The sequence below is a fragment of the Apus apus genome, chromosome 7, assembly GCF_020740795.1.
Source record: "Apus apus isolate bApuApu2 chromosome 7, bApuApu2.pri.cur, whole genome shotgun sequence".
NCBI classification, from domain to species: domain Eukaryota; kingdom Metazoa; phylum Chordata; class Aves; order Apodiformes; family Apodidae; genus Apus; species Apus apus.
This window is the reverse complement of record NC_067288.1, coordinates 22,757,342-22,772,164: the sequence shown is the minus strand read 5'-3', so window position 1 is coordinate 22,772,164 and position 14,823 is coordinate 22,757,342. Positions and strand designations below refer to the sequence as shown.

Genomic DNA, 14,823 nt, shown 5'->3' with positions numbered 1-14,823 from the left:
TATCCATCCCGGCTAACACCCCCCTCCGCCGCTGCCGGCCCCCCGAGCCACATCTTAATAAACGGCGGGGGCGACATCTCTTCCCCAGTGAGCGTGGAGAGCCCTGCCCCGGGCTGGTTCTGCGGGGCTGTGCAAGGCGAGGGGCGGGGTAACGCGGCGACTTCGCGGCAGGCACCTGCCAGGAAGCCCCGCTTCCCTGCCACCGCCATCTCTGGGAGCTCCCCTGCCGAGCCTGCTGGGCGAGGGGACAGAGGGCGATCGTGGAGGAAGGCACCAACCCGGCCAGGACCCTCCGATCAGCCGCTCCTAGCTGCCTCCCTCACTGCGAGTCCCACCTGCCCGAGGCGGGACTCGAACCTGCCACCCTGTACCCGCTTCTCAGCGCCTGCGCAGGGCGGGCTGGGGCCTTCAGGCCCGCGCGGGGCGGTCCCGCGCCGCCCAATGGGCGGGCGGTTTGCTGGCGGGTGGCGGCGGCGGGCGGCGCTGGGCCCGGGGCTGCCATGGCGCGGGCGGGGTGGGCGGCGGCGGGGCCGGGTGTTCCGCCGCGGGGCCGGCGGGGAAGCAGCGGCCGCGGCCCCGCCGAGCGTCTGTAGCCGCGGCCGGGCCGCAGGCTGGCGAGCCGGGCCGCGCTGGCGGCGGCCGCCGCGGCCGTGGCGGGGGAAGGTGACGGGAGCCAGCCGCCCGCCGCGCCGCCGCCGACACCGCACAAGAAGATGAAGAAGCGGAAGGAGCTGAACGCTCTCATCGGCCTGGCCGCCGACGGCCGCAGGAAGAAGCCCGCCAAGAAGGGCTCGGGCCACCGGTTGCTGCGCACCGAGCCGCCCGCTTCCGACTCCGAATCCAGCTCCGAGGAGGACGAGTTCGCGGCGCCGGGGGTGCGGGGCCGCTGCGGGAAGTGAGTCCCGGGGCTCCGCCGCGGCCCCGGCCCGCTCCCCGGGCTGTGCCGGGGCGGCCGCGTTGCTTTCTCGCAGTTGCTGGGGGGTTGTGGGGCGGTGGGCGCTGCCAGGAGAGACCCGGAGGTGCACGGGGCGACTCTGGCCCAACGGGTTGCCTGGCTGAGGGTGAAAGTAGAGCTGAACAGCCCTCTGGCTGTTTGCTTCCCGGGTCCGTGCTCGCTGCAGCCCCCGGAGGAGCTGGGGGTCAGCTGTGAAGTGTTGAGCCCAGTTATCCCCGGGTGTTCAGCTCGGCACCATCCTGTCTCTGCGGGCTGAGGCACTGCTGGTTTTATCACAGACGTGACGTGCTTTGTCCATAGATAGACATTAATGGGCCTCTGAGAATAGCTAAAAGTAGGTGTGATGCAGAGAAACTTGGGCTTTTGCAGTCTAGGGTGATAATCTAGAAAAACTTGTCATAACACTGTGGTAAGACCTTTTCTTCAAGCCTTCTTTCCAGGCTACCCAGCAGGTGTTCCTAACATAAGTTTATGTGAGCAGAGCAGGAAGTTTTAGTGAGGGAAACCTGACAGCTGCTCTTAAATATGCTAAATGTGCCTCCTGAGGATAAACTGAACAGAGTAATAGTCCTGAGCTCACTGTGTAGCCAGATGTATTCTTGGAAAAACTCTTCATTGGCTCTTGACAGCTAAAACGTGTTATTCCAGCGCTGGCTTTGATGGATCAGCATTTAAAACTTTTCTAGGTACTGTTGAATATTCACAATCTGTTCTTTTGTGTCACCCAGGGGAGACTATCTGCGATGCTGCAGATTCTGTTACCCGCTCTGTGCGTTCGTCATCCTGGCCGCGTGCGTGGTGGCCTGTGTTGGCTTAGTCTGGATGCAGGTGGCTCTCAAGGAGGATCTGGATGCAATAAAGGAGAAGTTTCGAACTAGTAAGTGTAAATGTAGCTGCACTATTGCACCTTTGCTTTGGGCAGTGTGAAGAGCTTCAGTTTTCTACCTGCTTATTCAAAATCTGAAAGCACTGAGTAGACAAACTGGCCCTGGACTGAGGAGTCCTCCAAGCAGAAGACACTTGGAGGCTGGGCGAATCTAAGGCGAGTGTTATAATTTCTTGCCTGCTCTACATGTTCTGAGGAGCAGGAATGCTGGACTAAGTGGGCCTGTAGTTGCTTGTAAACACATTTCTAAAATTCCTGACTTTGGTCTTGGGAGTGCAGTCTTCCAAAGGAAGCCTGTATTTAGACACGAAAAGTTCACAGCAGCCCCATAAAAGCAGTCCAGGGGATTTTGATGCATCCCTTAAAGCCACAGTGGAAACCAACATTCTTGTCTTGAGCTTTTCTAAAAACCTTTAATACTTGCTATGGTGTTACTGCAGTTTGAGTGTTGCTCTGATGTGATGTTTTTTCTTTATATCCTCTACATGTTGATCTTGCTTGTGTTGACCTGTTCCTGTCAAACTTCTATGCTGTGTTGCCTGTGGTGTGGGGTTACATCATGTGTAATACTTTATAGTATGGAGTTAACGTGAAGCATTTTGCTTGTAGGTCTCAGGTTTTCCCTGTCCATGTAAGATTACAATATTACTACATTGTCTGCCCAGGTGGAACCTGCTGGCTGGGAGTGAGACACAGCAGAACTCATAGGTGTGCTTTTTTTTTGTATGGACTGATGCTGAACTCTGAAAGTTAGCTGCAACTGGCCTCCCCTGGTTATGGGGGGGATACCTTCAGTTACAGGTGTTGCTTTGTGGCCCTGAGTGTAGCAACCAGCTTTTTCTGTGTTCTGGGCCAGCTGACTCTTCATGGACTGCTCTCCTTTGTATGTGCTGGCAGTAAAAGTTTTGCACGATGACAACATCTGTTGGCTTTGGTGTAGTTAAGTTTCATCATTCCTGTTCTACTTAGACCTCTTTGTTCAAGCAGTTGTTCTCCCTGAGCTTATTCTCTGGCAATTACAGATGTTCTTGTTTTCTCCTTAATAACTGATAGAAATTCCATGTGTTGGTCTAGTGATAAAATGGTCTCGGATTTCCTTGCTGCTGTAATAGGATGCCTGGAACCTGGATGGGAGTCTCATACTGAGGCACAGCATTGAAAACAAAAAAGCAGGCAACAAGAATAACTTGGTTCCAAAAGGTTACACTGTGCTTTGGTGAGAGGGACAGGTGGATGGAGAAACAAAAGACATGGGGTCTGTCTGTCAGGTTTGGAAAAAGCATCTTCCTGCTCTGAATCTTTGTCCAGGCTTTGATTCCCATGGAGTTTTAGTGTTCTGCCATCTTTTGAACAAACTGAGTATGGTATAAGTGCTTGTTAAAAACAAGCCATCTTTGCATCCAGTGTGTTTCAGGTAGGGGAAAATAACTAGTGTTTCCTTTGAGTTGTTACTAAGATGCTAACAATGTTTATAGCACTTATGGGGTTTTTGTAGCACAAGAAAGGTTGAGTGGCGTCTCTCTACATAGTGAGAGTGGCAAAACAGTGCAGTGCAGATTACTATGTATCTAGGAATGACTTTTGGGACTTGCTTCAAGAAAAGTGAAGTGAGTTTTTGAAGATCATGGCTTTCCACTTGTGTGTATTTGGGCATCCACTCCGCAGGCAAGAGGCACTCTTAAAGGCTTCCTGTTTTTACCAGATGGGCCATACATGGACATCTGTTCTGGGAGCTGCCAGCTACATACCATGCAGGTCCCACTGTTCTTGGCAGTCTGGTCTGATGGCAGTTTGCTGTGGAGCGTTCCAGAGCTGCCTTACAGGGTGGAGGTGCAGGTTTTGGAGAACTGTCATCTCTGTCTCAAAACCTTTACTTAGTTGTTTCCCAGACCCAGGGATTTAGAATTGCCTAATAGCTCTTGAAGCTAAACAGCTTAGTCACTGCAGACCTGGAAGAGCTGCATTTCTGAGGTTCACCTGAATTGATTTCAGCTGCATGTTTCCCTCTTCCTGTAGAATTAATTGTCGTAATAACTGACATTATTTCCAAGGACCTTGTTTACTGATTTGTTTACCCACAGATGTTGGTGTGTAAGCTTACACATTTTTTTCAGTTGTTTTTCTGACACTGTTTTCTGACAACTGTAATCACTCTAATCTCTTTGGATTTCACTTCATCGTCAGCAGCCCCTTTGCAGGCTTGAAAAGGGCACTGAGGTTCATTTCCTGTGCCCACTTTGCCCTGGTGCTCTTGGCAGTTCTTACTCACAGTCCCACTACTATTTCGTGTTCCTCTCTGAAAGCAGTGCAAAATAACTCCACTAAATAAAGACCTGCTGAGGCTTGCCAGAATGAGAGTGCTACTGCAAAGTGTTACATCTAGTATGGTCTCTCTGGGTTCTCTCTGCAGACATATTTAATACTCTTAAAAAAGCTGTCAAAGAGCTGTTCATTCTGAATGAACATTTCATTCTGAATTGATAATAAACCCATATGTAGAAATTGTTATTGCCTTCTTTCACTCTAGATGTTGCTGCTTGTAATTTTGTTTTTTTGCTTTTCAGTGTTGTTTATCTGGATTTATATATATATATTTTTTTAAGAAACAAGTTGGTTTTTTTCATATTTTTTTTTAGTGGAATCTAATCAAAAGACATCATTCCAAGAAATTCCTAAGCTGAATGAAGATTTGGTGCAGAAGCAAAAGCAACTAGAACAAATTGAGACTGGAGAACTTGGGCTAAATAAAATTTGGATAAATATCACAGAGATTAATAAACAGGTGAGAGGGATCAATGCTGGGTTTTGAGAAACAGTAAGATATTCTTTTTTTTACAGAGATAAATTTTAAGTGCAGTGCTGAGCTGCCTTTTTTTTTTTTTTTGAGGACTTCTGTGACCATAAGCTTGAAACTTTAAAAAGAAAAGTTGGAATGCAGTATAGGTCATTAAACTCCATATAAGCCAGTATTAAGAAAAAAAAAAAAAGGTTGAGCATCTGGTTGGACTGGAGGCTGATCTCATAGAGGAGAAATTAGACAGCCGGTAGAAAGACTTCAGGAAGAACTTAAAAGGACCTGAGAACTGAGCAATTCTTAATTTTCCTGCTAAATAATTGGGATGTTTATGATGAGAGACTTGACATTTCACACTTCTGAGAGTGTCTGCAGTGAGCATGGAAGGAAGCCACCTGCATCAGGGCAGGTTCATGTTGCTGCAAATGAATTACTGGTGTCTCCTGAATATAAAAATCAGCTAATACACACTTGGAATCTGAGCCACTGTAAATCTTAGCTCTTTTTACATGGCTAGAACTAAGCCACTTAACAGAAAGCTGTTTCCTCAGCTGATGTATTAGCTTACGCTTTGAAGAAAGCATCCAGCAAGGCTCTTACTGATATTCTTGCCTTGGAGGGTAAAAGTTCAGAGCTGCTCACAGTTTATGCTATCGAGGTCTGTGTGTGGGGAACCTTTCCCAACACTGGTGCTTTGGATATAATTTTTAAGAGCATTGAGGTGCCTGCTCAGATTGTTTTTCTTCAGTCCAGTGCAGTGGTTAAGTGCTTAATAGGGCACAGATTAATTTTAAAATTGGACTTGCTTTCTTTGACATCTGACACTATGCATATCCACAGGTATTTAGGTGCTTCACTGGACTTTTTAATTCAGGGGCGGGGTTACAGTCTGAGCCAGCTCTTCTGGGGATCAGAATTCAGTTATTGGGTTTCTTTTTCTCATGAATTGGTGGGGTGCATTGTTGGGAATTACTTCAGCCAGTATTCCCAGCTGTGAAACCACAGACTGCATGCTAGGTGATCAGCATTCGCCTAATGTAAAGTTAGGATCCTGTTTTCTCAGCTTGGGAAACAACTTTCTTTTGTATTTTTTTAACCAGAGAAAAGTGGATTTTATCCTCTACTTTTGAGTTGTCAAATGTGAGAAGAAGTTGTTTTTCTTCATTTTGACTACTCATGGCTACCAATTGATCTTAAAGTGATAGTGTTAGAAATGAATGATCAGCATGTGGTTGTTCATAATTTATTTGACAGCCTCTCAATTGGAATGGATAAATAATCCTGAAGATCTGGTGAATAACTTGCCTTCTGGGTCAAACAGTTGAGAGAAATGGAGCTAACCCACTGTACTTAGCTTGTCAGTGTTCTGCTTCTGTAGCAGAAGGTTTGGGTGATGTTGCAACTTCTTTGCCTGTCGCTCAGCTGGGGAAGTTGCAGGGCTTCTCTGGGTTTTGTCAGAGAGGTTGGATTGCTAAACACGAAGTAGGTGACTTTTTTCTTGATGTAAAGGCTTCCTGCACAATTTTTAAAATCTTTCTTGGGCACAGGGAGGTTGTGGAACCCCCCTCCCTGGAAGTGTTCAAGGCTAGGTTGGACAGGGCTTTTTGCAACCTGGTCTACTGGAAGGTGTCCCTGCCCTTGCAGGGGGGTTGGAACTAGATGATCTTCTAGGTCCCTTCCAACCAAAACCATTCTGATTCTAACAGCCTCTCTCTAAGGGGATTAATGTGAAGTGGGCAGAGGTACTTTATTTTAAATAAGGGGCTTCTATGGCTTTCATTCAGTTTAGAAGAAAATCTTGCCTCACTTGTAAGAGGCAGAGTATTTTTCAGGTAGCTTAGGTGGGACTTAGAACCTAGAATCAGGGGTGTTTTGTATGTGTTTATATTTTTGACTATCCTTAATTAAGTCATTAGTATTGGGGAAGGTCAGAATCAGGATTATATTGACTAATTCTGAATGTTCCTCTTTGGTTTTAGATCTCACTATTGACCTCAACAGTAAATCATCTCAAGACTAACATAAAGTCTTCTGCTGATCTGATTGGTCTTCCTGTCACAGTAGAGAAACTTCAGAAGGCAAGTACTGTAAATGTGGTTATTGTTCAACATGTTCTGTGCTGCTAAGCTGCAACTGTCTTGGGGTCAGCAATCACAACAGGAGTTACCTGAATTAAATGTGAGGAATATGTGCTTCTCCCTCTTGTTTTTAAATTGGTCTTCATATACTTCATACTGGATGGTCCTACAATAACGTATGGCAGATAAAAAATTTGAAGGCCTTGGTTGTCCCTTTCTGCAGATGTATTTGTTTCTGGTTGTATTATATTACCACTTCTTTACTTTGGTGCTGGTCTTTCTGGATGCTTTCCTTTAGTTGCTAATCTCAGTATCATTTAAGACACTTGTAAAAAGTCTGTCTGCAGTTTTACAACTCTGCTGTTGCTGGGGGAAACAAAGTAAAAATTGCTTCCTGGAAAACTTCCCCATCTTGAGCAGTGTGTAGGTCTACATCTGGCTCTGCATTTACAGTCTTGTCTTCCATGGCAGTTCTGTTTATTTAGCAATAAGCATTTATATTGGGCTAACACCTAATGTCAGTCCAGTCTTCTTTGTGGCTTTTATGGGTTTCCACTTCTTAACTTCCTTTCCCTATATAATTAATGTGTAATCAACAAGCTAGTCATATGCAAAGCAATTACTGTGGTTTGGCTGATCAGGCTGCTAGGATTTCTTTTTCTGGGAGGAGTACAAAGCCATGTCCTAAGCTTCTAATGTGCTGTTAGGAGCATGCTGGATTTTCACTGTGTCATGTCAGAAGTAAGTCCTAAGAGTACCAATAGCCTGGAACCTGCACCCACTTTATATGATATAGAAAAACTGTATTGTCATCATGCTGTCTTCAGTACTGTCAGGATAAAGTGTTAGGGCCAACAGCTTGCAGTGATCTGCTGCTTGCCACCAAGGCTTTTTCACATTGGAATAAGTCCATCCTTGGTCACACTTTGTGAAAATCAAAGATTTTGAACTTTTTAATTCTATCCCTTCTCTGTTGTTGAGTCTGAGTAAGGTGTTAGATGTGACGTCTATTTCCACTGCTCTCTTGAGCCATCTTGCTTGCATTTATGTTTTGGAAGGTTGATACAATAAAAACAGAGCTGGAACTCTCTCAGGAGGTATACTGCAAGGTGTTGAATGTAGAACAAACTATTTGGAGGTTAAAATACACTAATTCTAATGGTTGCTAAGTGTCATGTTAGTGAGGTTAAAATACACTAATTCTAATGGTTGCTAAGTGTCATGTTAGTGACAAGTGATAGATTTCAGGAGTTGGACTTCTTTTTGACCCCCAGGTGTGTGCTGCTTTACCTCCTGTCACAGGAAAACTTGAGTGGCTGTAGGTTGGTAGCCTGGCAGTAAAGGAAATTCAGAATGCTTCAGACTCACATGCATGATTGTGTGGCAGCCTGCCTGCAGTAGCACTAGCAAAATGTCATTTTTAGCAGATTGAAACTGAAACAGTTGAGGAAGGCTGAGATTTATGTCTACTTCTTTCTTCCAGACTGTAGCAAACATAGGTAGCACTCTTACAAGTGTTTCTCATGATGTTGAAAACATACAGACAGCTATTGAAGAATACAAGAAATCCATAGAAATACTCCAGAATGATGTGGTAAGAGAATGTACTGATTTAACACTCAATGGTGACTGCACTGTTTTAGGTGGTAGAAGTGTGAGGTACAGTTTGATGGTTAAGGATGCATAGAAAGATTAAATTACTGACCAGCCTTACCTGAAACTACTCACTGTTTTTATAGTAACCTCTCAGTTGGGGTTAACAAACTGAGCTGATAATTGAAATTTTTCACCTAAACTGCAACACAGCATTAGTTTAAGAAGAGTACTTGCAGATAAAATCTAAATTAGACATGTTATAAAGCTTGATGCAGCCAGTGAGTGCTACAAAACCACTTCAGATATGGTAGTGTGTGTGGTAGTGAAAGGTATATCATAATACTTCATCAAGGGGACAAGAGCTAATTAGGAGGATTTAATAATAGAAGTTTTGACCTGTGTCTGAAAGGGAAAACTCTCTACTAGCCTAATTAAAATACTGCATGTGTAACAGGTATGAGTGACTAGAATTGTAGCAAAACATCCTTATCTACAGCCTACCAGTTATGAAAAGCTTGGGTTTCTTTTTACAGGCATTTGGTAACATAATTTTTTTACTACTTTCCTTAGAAGGAATTAAAACAGATACCTTCACTTCCCTCCACTGCTGTGCCAAGGACTGAGAGAAATCAGACAGAAAATTACAAACAGGTATTTTTCTCCATTGCATAAGGAATATTGGTACAAGTATCACTGATACTGAACTGTTTTGAGTGTTTTGCAGTATCTGTAGTGTACAAAAAAGTGTGTTTTTTATAAAGGCAATACAAATAGCATCCTTCAAGACCAAATACAATATAATTTTACTATATTTTATTCCTTCATATGTGCAAACAGGTAAGTATCCTAGTCTGAGAGTATTTTGTGTTCTAACTGGGTGAGGAGTAAAATGACTGCAATGAATATCAAACAAATTGTAGGTGTACTTTGCTCATGTAAATGAGTTAAAGGCTTTTTATTGAATGGATTTCATGGCAGGTACTTTCCAATCTAAGCAAATTTGGGAGTGGCATGTATTGAGTTCACCCACAATGTAATGAGGTGTGGAAAGAAGAGATTCAGCAACAACAAAAAAAGGATAACATGAGTGTTTAGCTGAATGGTTTGGAATGGAATGACTGCATTTATTTACATGTAATACATCTGATATCTGCCTCAGAAATGAAGTTTGTTGATAAATATGTTTAATACATGATTTATTGTGGATAAACAGGTGGTGTGGTTACTAAGCTTGCCCTGGGTAATTAGATGAATAGGCTTTGTGTGTTTGCTGGCACAGCTGAAGTGGTAACATTAGCAACAAAGAGGTTACCCCTGAGGAGAATTTCAGTCTCAAACTTTGAAAGCTGGAATAACTTTCTGGAAGCTTCCAGTTGGATATTATCAGTGGAGAGCCAGTTTGAACCATGCCTGGTTAAACTGGGTCAGTCACCATGTTGTTACTGGCAGGAGCACTGCAGAGGTTAAGTAAAGTGACATGTGCTGGTTTTATATTTCAGGAAAGCCAGTTACTGCGTGCAGCTTTGGAAGGGCTAAATAATACTGTAGTGATGTACCAAAAGTTGAATGACATCAAGCTTCTAAATGTGGATTCAGCCATTGGTAACCTTAGCCAGAGGGTTGTGCTGTTAGAAAACTCTCCCCTTGCTGTGAATAATCTGGACAAAGGAGAAAATTTATCTACCAGTGTGGTAAGTATTTGATGAGTAAGGATGTCTGCTCAGGGTAATAGTTTAAATACTTTCTGTCCACTGCAAATATGGCTTTTCAAATGGAACAAAAGCAAACCTCAGAATGAAACTTGAGATACTTAAGATTTCATTTGAAAAGGCTGGAATTTGTGCCCAATTTCTGAACACACAGCCAACATTAAGAGTGTTTCTGAAGCAGTTGTTTCTTCCCTGCAGAATCTACAGAAAAATGTCCCTAAGACTGTGACATGTAGGACTGGGGTGACTGCTTAATGGTCAGGATTCACCGACCTCTTTAACTATGTTTTAGAAGGGCACTCTGGCATGGGTCTGTTTTGACCACTGAGGAGCTTGGTGGGCCTCTGGGTTGCTAGAGGTGCTTAAATGCTAAAAAAACCAAACCCCAAACAGCCCAAAAAATACTGAATATGTTTATAAAACCTGCCAGTGCTTTCTGCATGCCATACTGGGGCCAGTCTTTGAGGACCTGTTCTGTATGTTCAGCAATAAGGAACGTGCTGATGTTGGTGTGATAAATTACATAACCCTCTGCCTTCATGTTTACTCTAGCATGTATTTGGCCTGTTCTTTTTTCCTGCTTCATGCCTGCTAAATTTGAAGGAAAGAAACTCTGTTGTAGAAAATAAAAAGCACATGAGTAAACTTGTCTGTCCTCCATTTTTCCTGTAGGGGAATGATGCAACTACCTCTCTAAAAGTGGAAGATGAAGAGCAGCTAGATAATGAAACTCGTTCAAATAAAGAACTAAAGGTAAAGTAAGGAAACACAGTTTACATTGGATAAGCAGGTCATGTCTTTTTCTTTATAATAGTGTTTTAAAAGAGACTTAATTGAGGAAAGATTTGCAAGCAGGCTAATCTGATCCAATTTATTTTAATAGTCCAGAGTAGAGGAGTTTATCCACCCTACTTTGGGGACAGGAAGTCAATTAGGATGGGAGAAAATTTGTGATAGTTTAAAGTCTTGCCATTCTAACTACAGAGGTGGTTACAGAGCAGAGCTGCTGTGCAGCCAAAAGAGTCTTGGGAGGTTCAGACCATGTCCTAGAGGAGCAGGGGACTCAGGCAGCCAGCTCATTTGAGTCCTTATTGCCATGCTCTCAGCAAAGCTAGCCCAGTTATTGTGGGTTCACACTGCAAAGGGGCTTATGGCCTTTATCAGGTTTAAAACTTCATTGGGTTGACTTAGAGACACTTTGAAGTAGTGGAGCCTAGAAATTTATGGAAGCCACCTCTGAGTAATGGTCTGAGTACTGGCTGTAGACAGCTTCACAGACTAACTGAATGGCCACAGAGTGGGCTGGGGAGAAGAGGTAGCCCTGTTGGGGTTAGATTCCATCTTCTGGAGAGAAGGCAGGGAGTGAAATGGCTGCACTGTCAGCTCTAGGCTTGAATTGATGTGAACTCAACCTGCTATCTGGAGCTTGCTCCTAAAAAGAGTGCTCAGAAAAAAAGAGTATTCATTCAAAGGAGCTCCAGATGAAAAACACTTGGTGGTTTTATTTTGAGAGGGATATAGTGATATAAGGTAGTCAGTGCTGCAGACAAACATCTGAAACAATTATCCAATTCAATTAATGTATAAATGTTTGCTGCAAGTAAGCTTGACTGTTTTATGTTACAATTTTTTTCAGAGTCTCATTCATTTATATTAAAAATATGGAAATTAAATGTCATTCTTTTGCAGTCAGTGTCTGCAAAGTAGCTGCCTACTTCTCAGGGTGAGGTGCTGATTCTGTTGTCTCCTTACAGACCATATGAATTTATTCCTTACATCTTTTTTAATTTTAAATTCTTGTTTGTCATTTTAAACTCAAATAACCTGGAGACCTCCAAGTCACTCAAAAGTACTTATGTGTTTTAAATTACTTCTTTTCCTGAGCTTTCCTATCTACTGAATGGGTACATTTAAAGAATCTTTTTGTTTTTTTTCTACATGTGCAGGAAACAGGAACTAGAGGTTCTCAGGTATCAATGCTAAAAGAGAAGCTTCAGCAGATTAGTTCTCTGGCAGGCAAGCTAGAAAATGACAGACCCACTGAGACATCAAAGAATGGTAAGAGTGTTGTATAATAGTGGTCCATAAACCTGAAGATTCCCTATGTAATTCAAAGAATAACTAATGAAAATGGATAATATAAACTGTTCCTCAAGATTTTGGGTGAAAATTATTTCAGTTAAAACAGTAGGAAACTGATGGCTCTAGAACAGAAAACTGTGTGAGTACACAAGTTTGAAGGTGACTTTCCACGTGTATAGCAGGATTCTCATGCATCAACAGCTTGCATTTCAAGGCATGAAGCGTAGAAATACCTGTAGAAATTTATACCCAGTAACATCTGGTTTTGCTTTTCCAAAATCTAAGTGTAACACAGAGGAAAGGTCTGCATGTCTGCTGGCTTATCTCAGTTTTCCACTTTTGCTGTACGTATTCAGGTAGTGCTGAAGATGAGATTTGATACTTCAGTACAACAGAACTGGGCTGGTTATTAATTTGATAAGCAGGAAATTGGAAGTTTAGAGCTTGCTGTTGGGGACAATAGATACTTGCAGTGATGAGGTGAAAATAGGTGGGCAGATGTAATTTGCTTAGTAAAGCTTGTTCAGCACATTCAGACTGGGAAGTAGAAAGCACTTCTAAGTCATTCTTTTACAAATACACATTTCCTAGTACAGCATAAAATATTGAAGTTGTATAACTGTACAAAAACAAGTTTTCTTTCTTGTGTTATTCCAGTTATTGGTAAAATGGAACAATACTGCTGTATTCTGAAATTATTTTGCAGCATTCTTGTCCCATACAGCATCTGTGAGGAAAAAAAACCCAACAACACTAAAAACTTAGTCTTATGAGATTTTTTGTTGTTTTTTTTCTGTTAACTGTAATTCTGTGGAATTAGTAAAACTAACAGAAATTTTGTTTTTTAACAGTTGAAAGTAGCCTGAGTACTACAGTGAAGCCCACAGACCTTTCAAGGCTGGCTTTAAGGTCAGCTGATGACAACACAGAAGGTAACAGAGAGCTGAGACATCTGACCTTACCAGGAATTTCCAGCACTGAAGGTAGTTCCTTCCTAGGGTTGACCTTTTATTTTTCTGAATATTATGTGTAAAAGTTTAGGAAACAGTAAGTATAGCTGGAATTCTGGTCGTGTGTCTGGGCATTCTGGGAGTAGTGAGGTCAATTTTAAAAGTTTGAAAACTACAGGCTTTAAAAAGACAAAAAGATAATTAAAAAAGCCTAAAACAAAAAATTAGGATGTAAAAGAAATGGGAATTAAAGGAGAGCATGCATTGTAAACGAATAATTGTTTTGAGTGCCAAAATATTACACCAAGTACCTTGAGACTGGGAGAGAAGTCAAAGGCACAGTTAGGGTGCTGAAGGAAAATGAAGTAGGTTTGAGTGTGTATGTTTTGGGGTTTATTCTTTTTATTTTCTAAGAGGACATTGCCTATTCAAATGAATGGTTTCTGGATCTTGCTGTTCAGTCTCTTCAAGCTGCTGAAAGGGCAATGGTTTGCATCAGGAAATGAGTAGAGACTTTTCCCTTTATATCATCTGTGCTGTTGGTATAGCAACAGTCATTCAGAGCTTGCTTTCATGGTGGATAACTGCATCTGTATGCAGTTAGTGGTTGTAGAATGGGCTGTTAGTTGTGGCCAGAAATAGGGATTGTTTTTTTCAAATTTAATTTAATGTAGAATTGTTGATGTTTTCTCCCCCCCTTCTATACTGTTACTGACAGCTTGCAACAATGTAGATCTACATACTTAGGGATGCTTTATTTAATTACTAGGTAGTAAGACACAGGGCAATAAAACTGGAAGAGCAGCTTGTAGAATATTCCTGTGTACTTAAAGGAGCTGCTTTTCAATCCTTGTTTTCTTTGCAGATCTTCAGAATTTGTTTGAAAAAGCAACTGAAGATGCTGATGGAAAACTGTCACATGAAGATCTTCAAAAGCTACTTGGCTCTGCAGCTCAAGAGGCACAGAGCTTTAAGAAATTTGACACAGATGGAGATGAGAAATACTCTTTACAAGAACTGAGATTAGCTTTAGGTGTATAAGATATATATTTAGAAATTGGACATTGATGGATGCTACTGTAGCTAAAGGAAACTACGGGACATGGAAAACTACGTCTGCACTTTCCCAGTGTTTTACTGATCTTTGGAGATAAATTACTGTACACATTGCCACCTCTTTTTTGGTTTTTGTTTTTTTTTTTTCTTTTAATTTGCAATTACTGAAAAGAAGTTTTCAAATACATATGTCAGTAGGACATAATATTGGGACTGTGTTAAAATCCAGAAAATTCCCAAACTTGGAGATGTTTTCCTTATTCTTTCCTTTTCAAAGGAGTTCTTGTTTTTAATTTAAAATGTGTACATACTAAAATAAAACTATGGTTTTATATTCACTGAAATTTGCCTTAAATTAGGGAGCTGCACTTTATGTAGAGCAGAAGGAAATCTGTCTTGTAAAGGTGGGCTTCTTCTGCTTGTAAATATTTGAGATAGAGTAAATTATGCATATTTAAGGGGAAGTTTGTGTCAGGAGCTGTGTTGGTAGCAAGCTGTTTATAATGAGAGACTAAGCCTAAGAGGGGTGGTTAAGAGCTTCACCTAAATTTCCAGTTTTGACAAACTATGTCCATGAATGAGTTTGATCTCAGAGGAAAGCAGGAGTGGTAACTCATGCCCATTTATAGCAGGATTTATTCTAGAGGGAAGAGTTTAAAGTGTTTTTATATAACGAGCCTATAGGAGCAATTAGCTACCAAGTGCTTGGGTTTTCAC

The 14,823-nt window shown here is 42.2% G+C and overlaps 1 protein-coding gene across 2 annotated transcripts; it reads left to right on the top strand.

Moving 5' to 3' along the window:
* Positions 1 to 645: 645 nt before the first annotated feature.
* EFCAB14 (EF-hand calcium binding domain 14) lies at positions 646 to 14,444 on the top strand. 2 transcript variants are annotated; one of them, XM_051624836.1, is made up of 11 exons: positions 656 to 895; positions 1,684 to 1,832; positions 4,478 to 4,623; positions 6,615 to 6,713; positions 8,197 to 8,307; positions 8,880 to 8,960; positions 9,809 to 10,000; positions 10,691 to 10,771; positions 11,965 to 12,076; positions 12,952 to 13,083; positions 13,916 to 14,444. In XM_051624836.1, exons 1-11 carry the CDS (start codon positions 714 to 716, stop codon positions 14,089 to 14,091), a joined length of 1,461 nt encoding a protein of 486 aa, XP_051480796.1. In that variant the 5' UTR covers positions 656 to 713; the 3' UTR covers positions 14,092 to 14,444. The 2 variants fall into 2 exon arrangements, with proteins under 2 accessions (XP_051480797.1, XP_051480796.1); XM_051624837.1 differs by lacking the exon at positions 8,197 to 8,307 and having other exon boundaries at positions 646 to 895.
* Positions 14,445 to 14,823: the final 379 nt, after the last annotated feature.

Excerpts from the sequence above, each read along its gene's own strand:
- EFCAB14 (XM_051624836.1), top strand. The coding sequence starts at position 714 with ATGAAGAAGCGGAAGGAGCTGAACGCTCTCATCGGCCTGGCCGCCGAC. Across the intron at positions 10,772-11,964 it reads GTTCAAATAAAGAACTAAAG|GAAACAGGAACTAGAGGTTC; the intron begins GTAAAGTAAGGA and ends CTACATGTGCAG. Across the intron at positions 13,084-13,915 it reads AGGAATTTCCAGCACTGAAG|ATCTTCAGAATTTGTTTGAA; the intron begins GTAGTTCCTTCC and ends TTTTCTTTGCAG.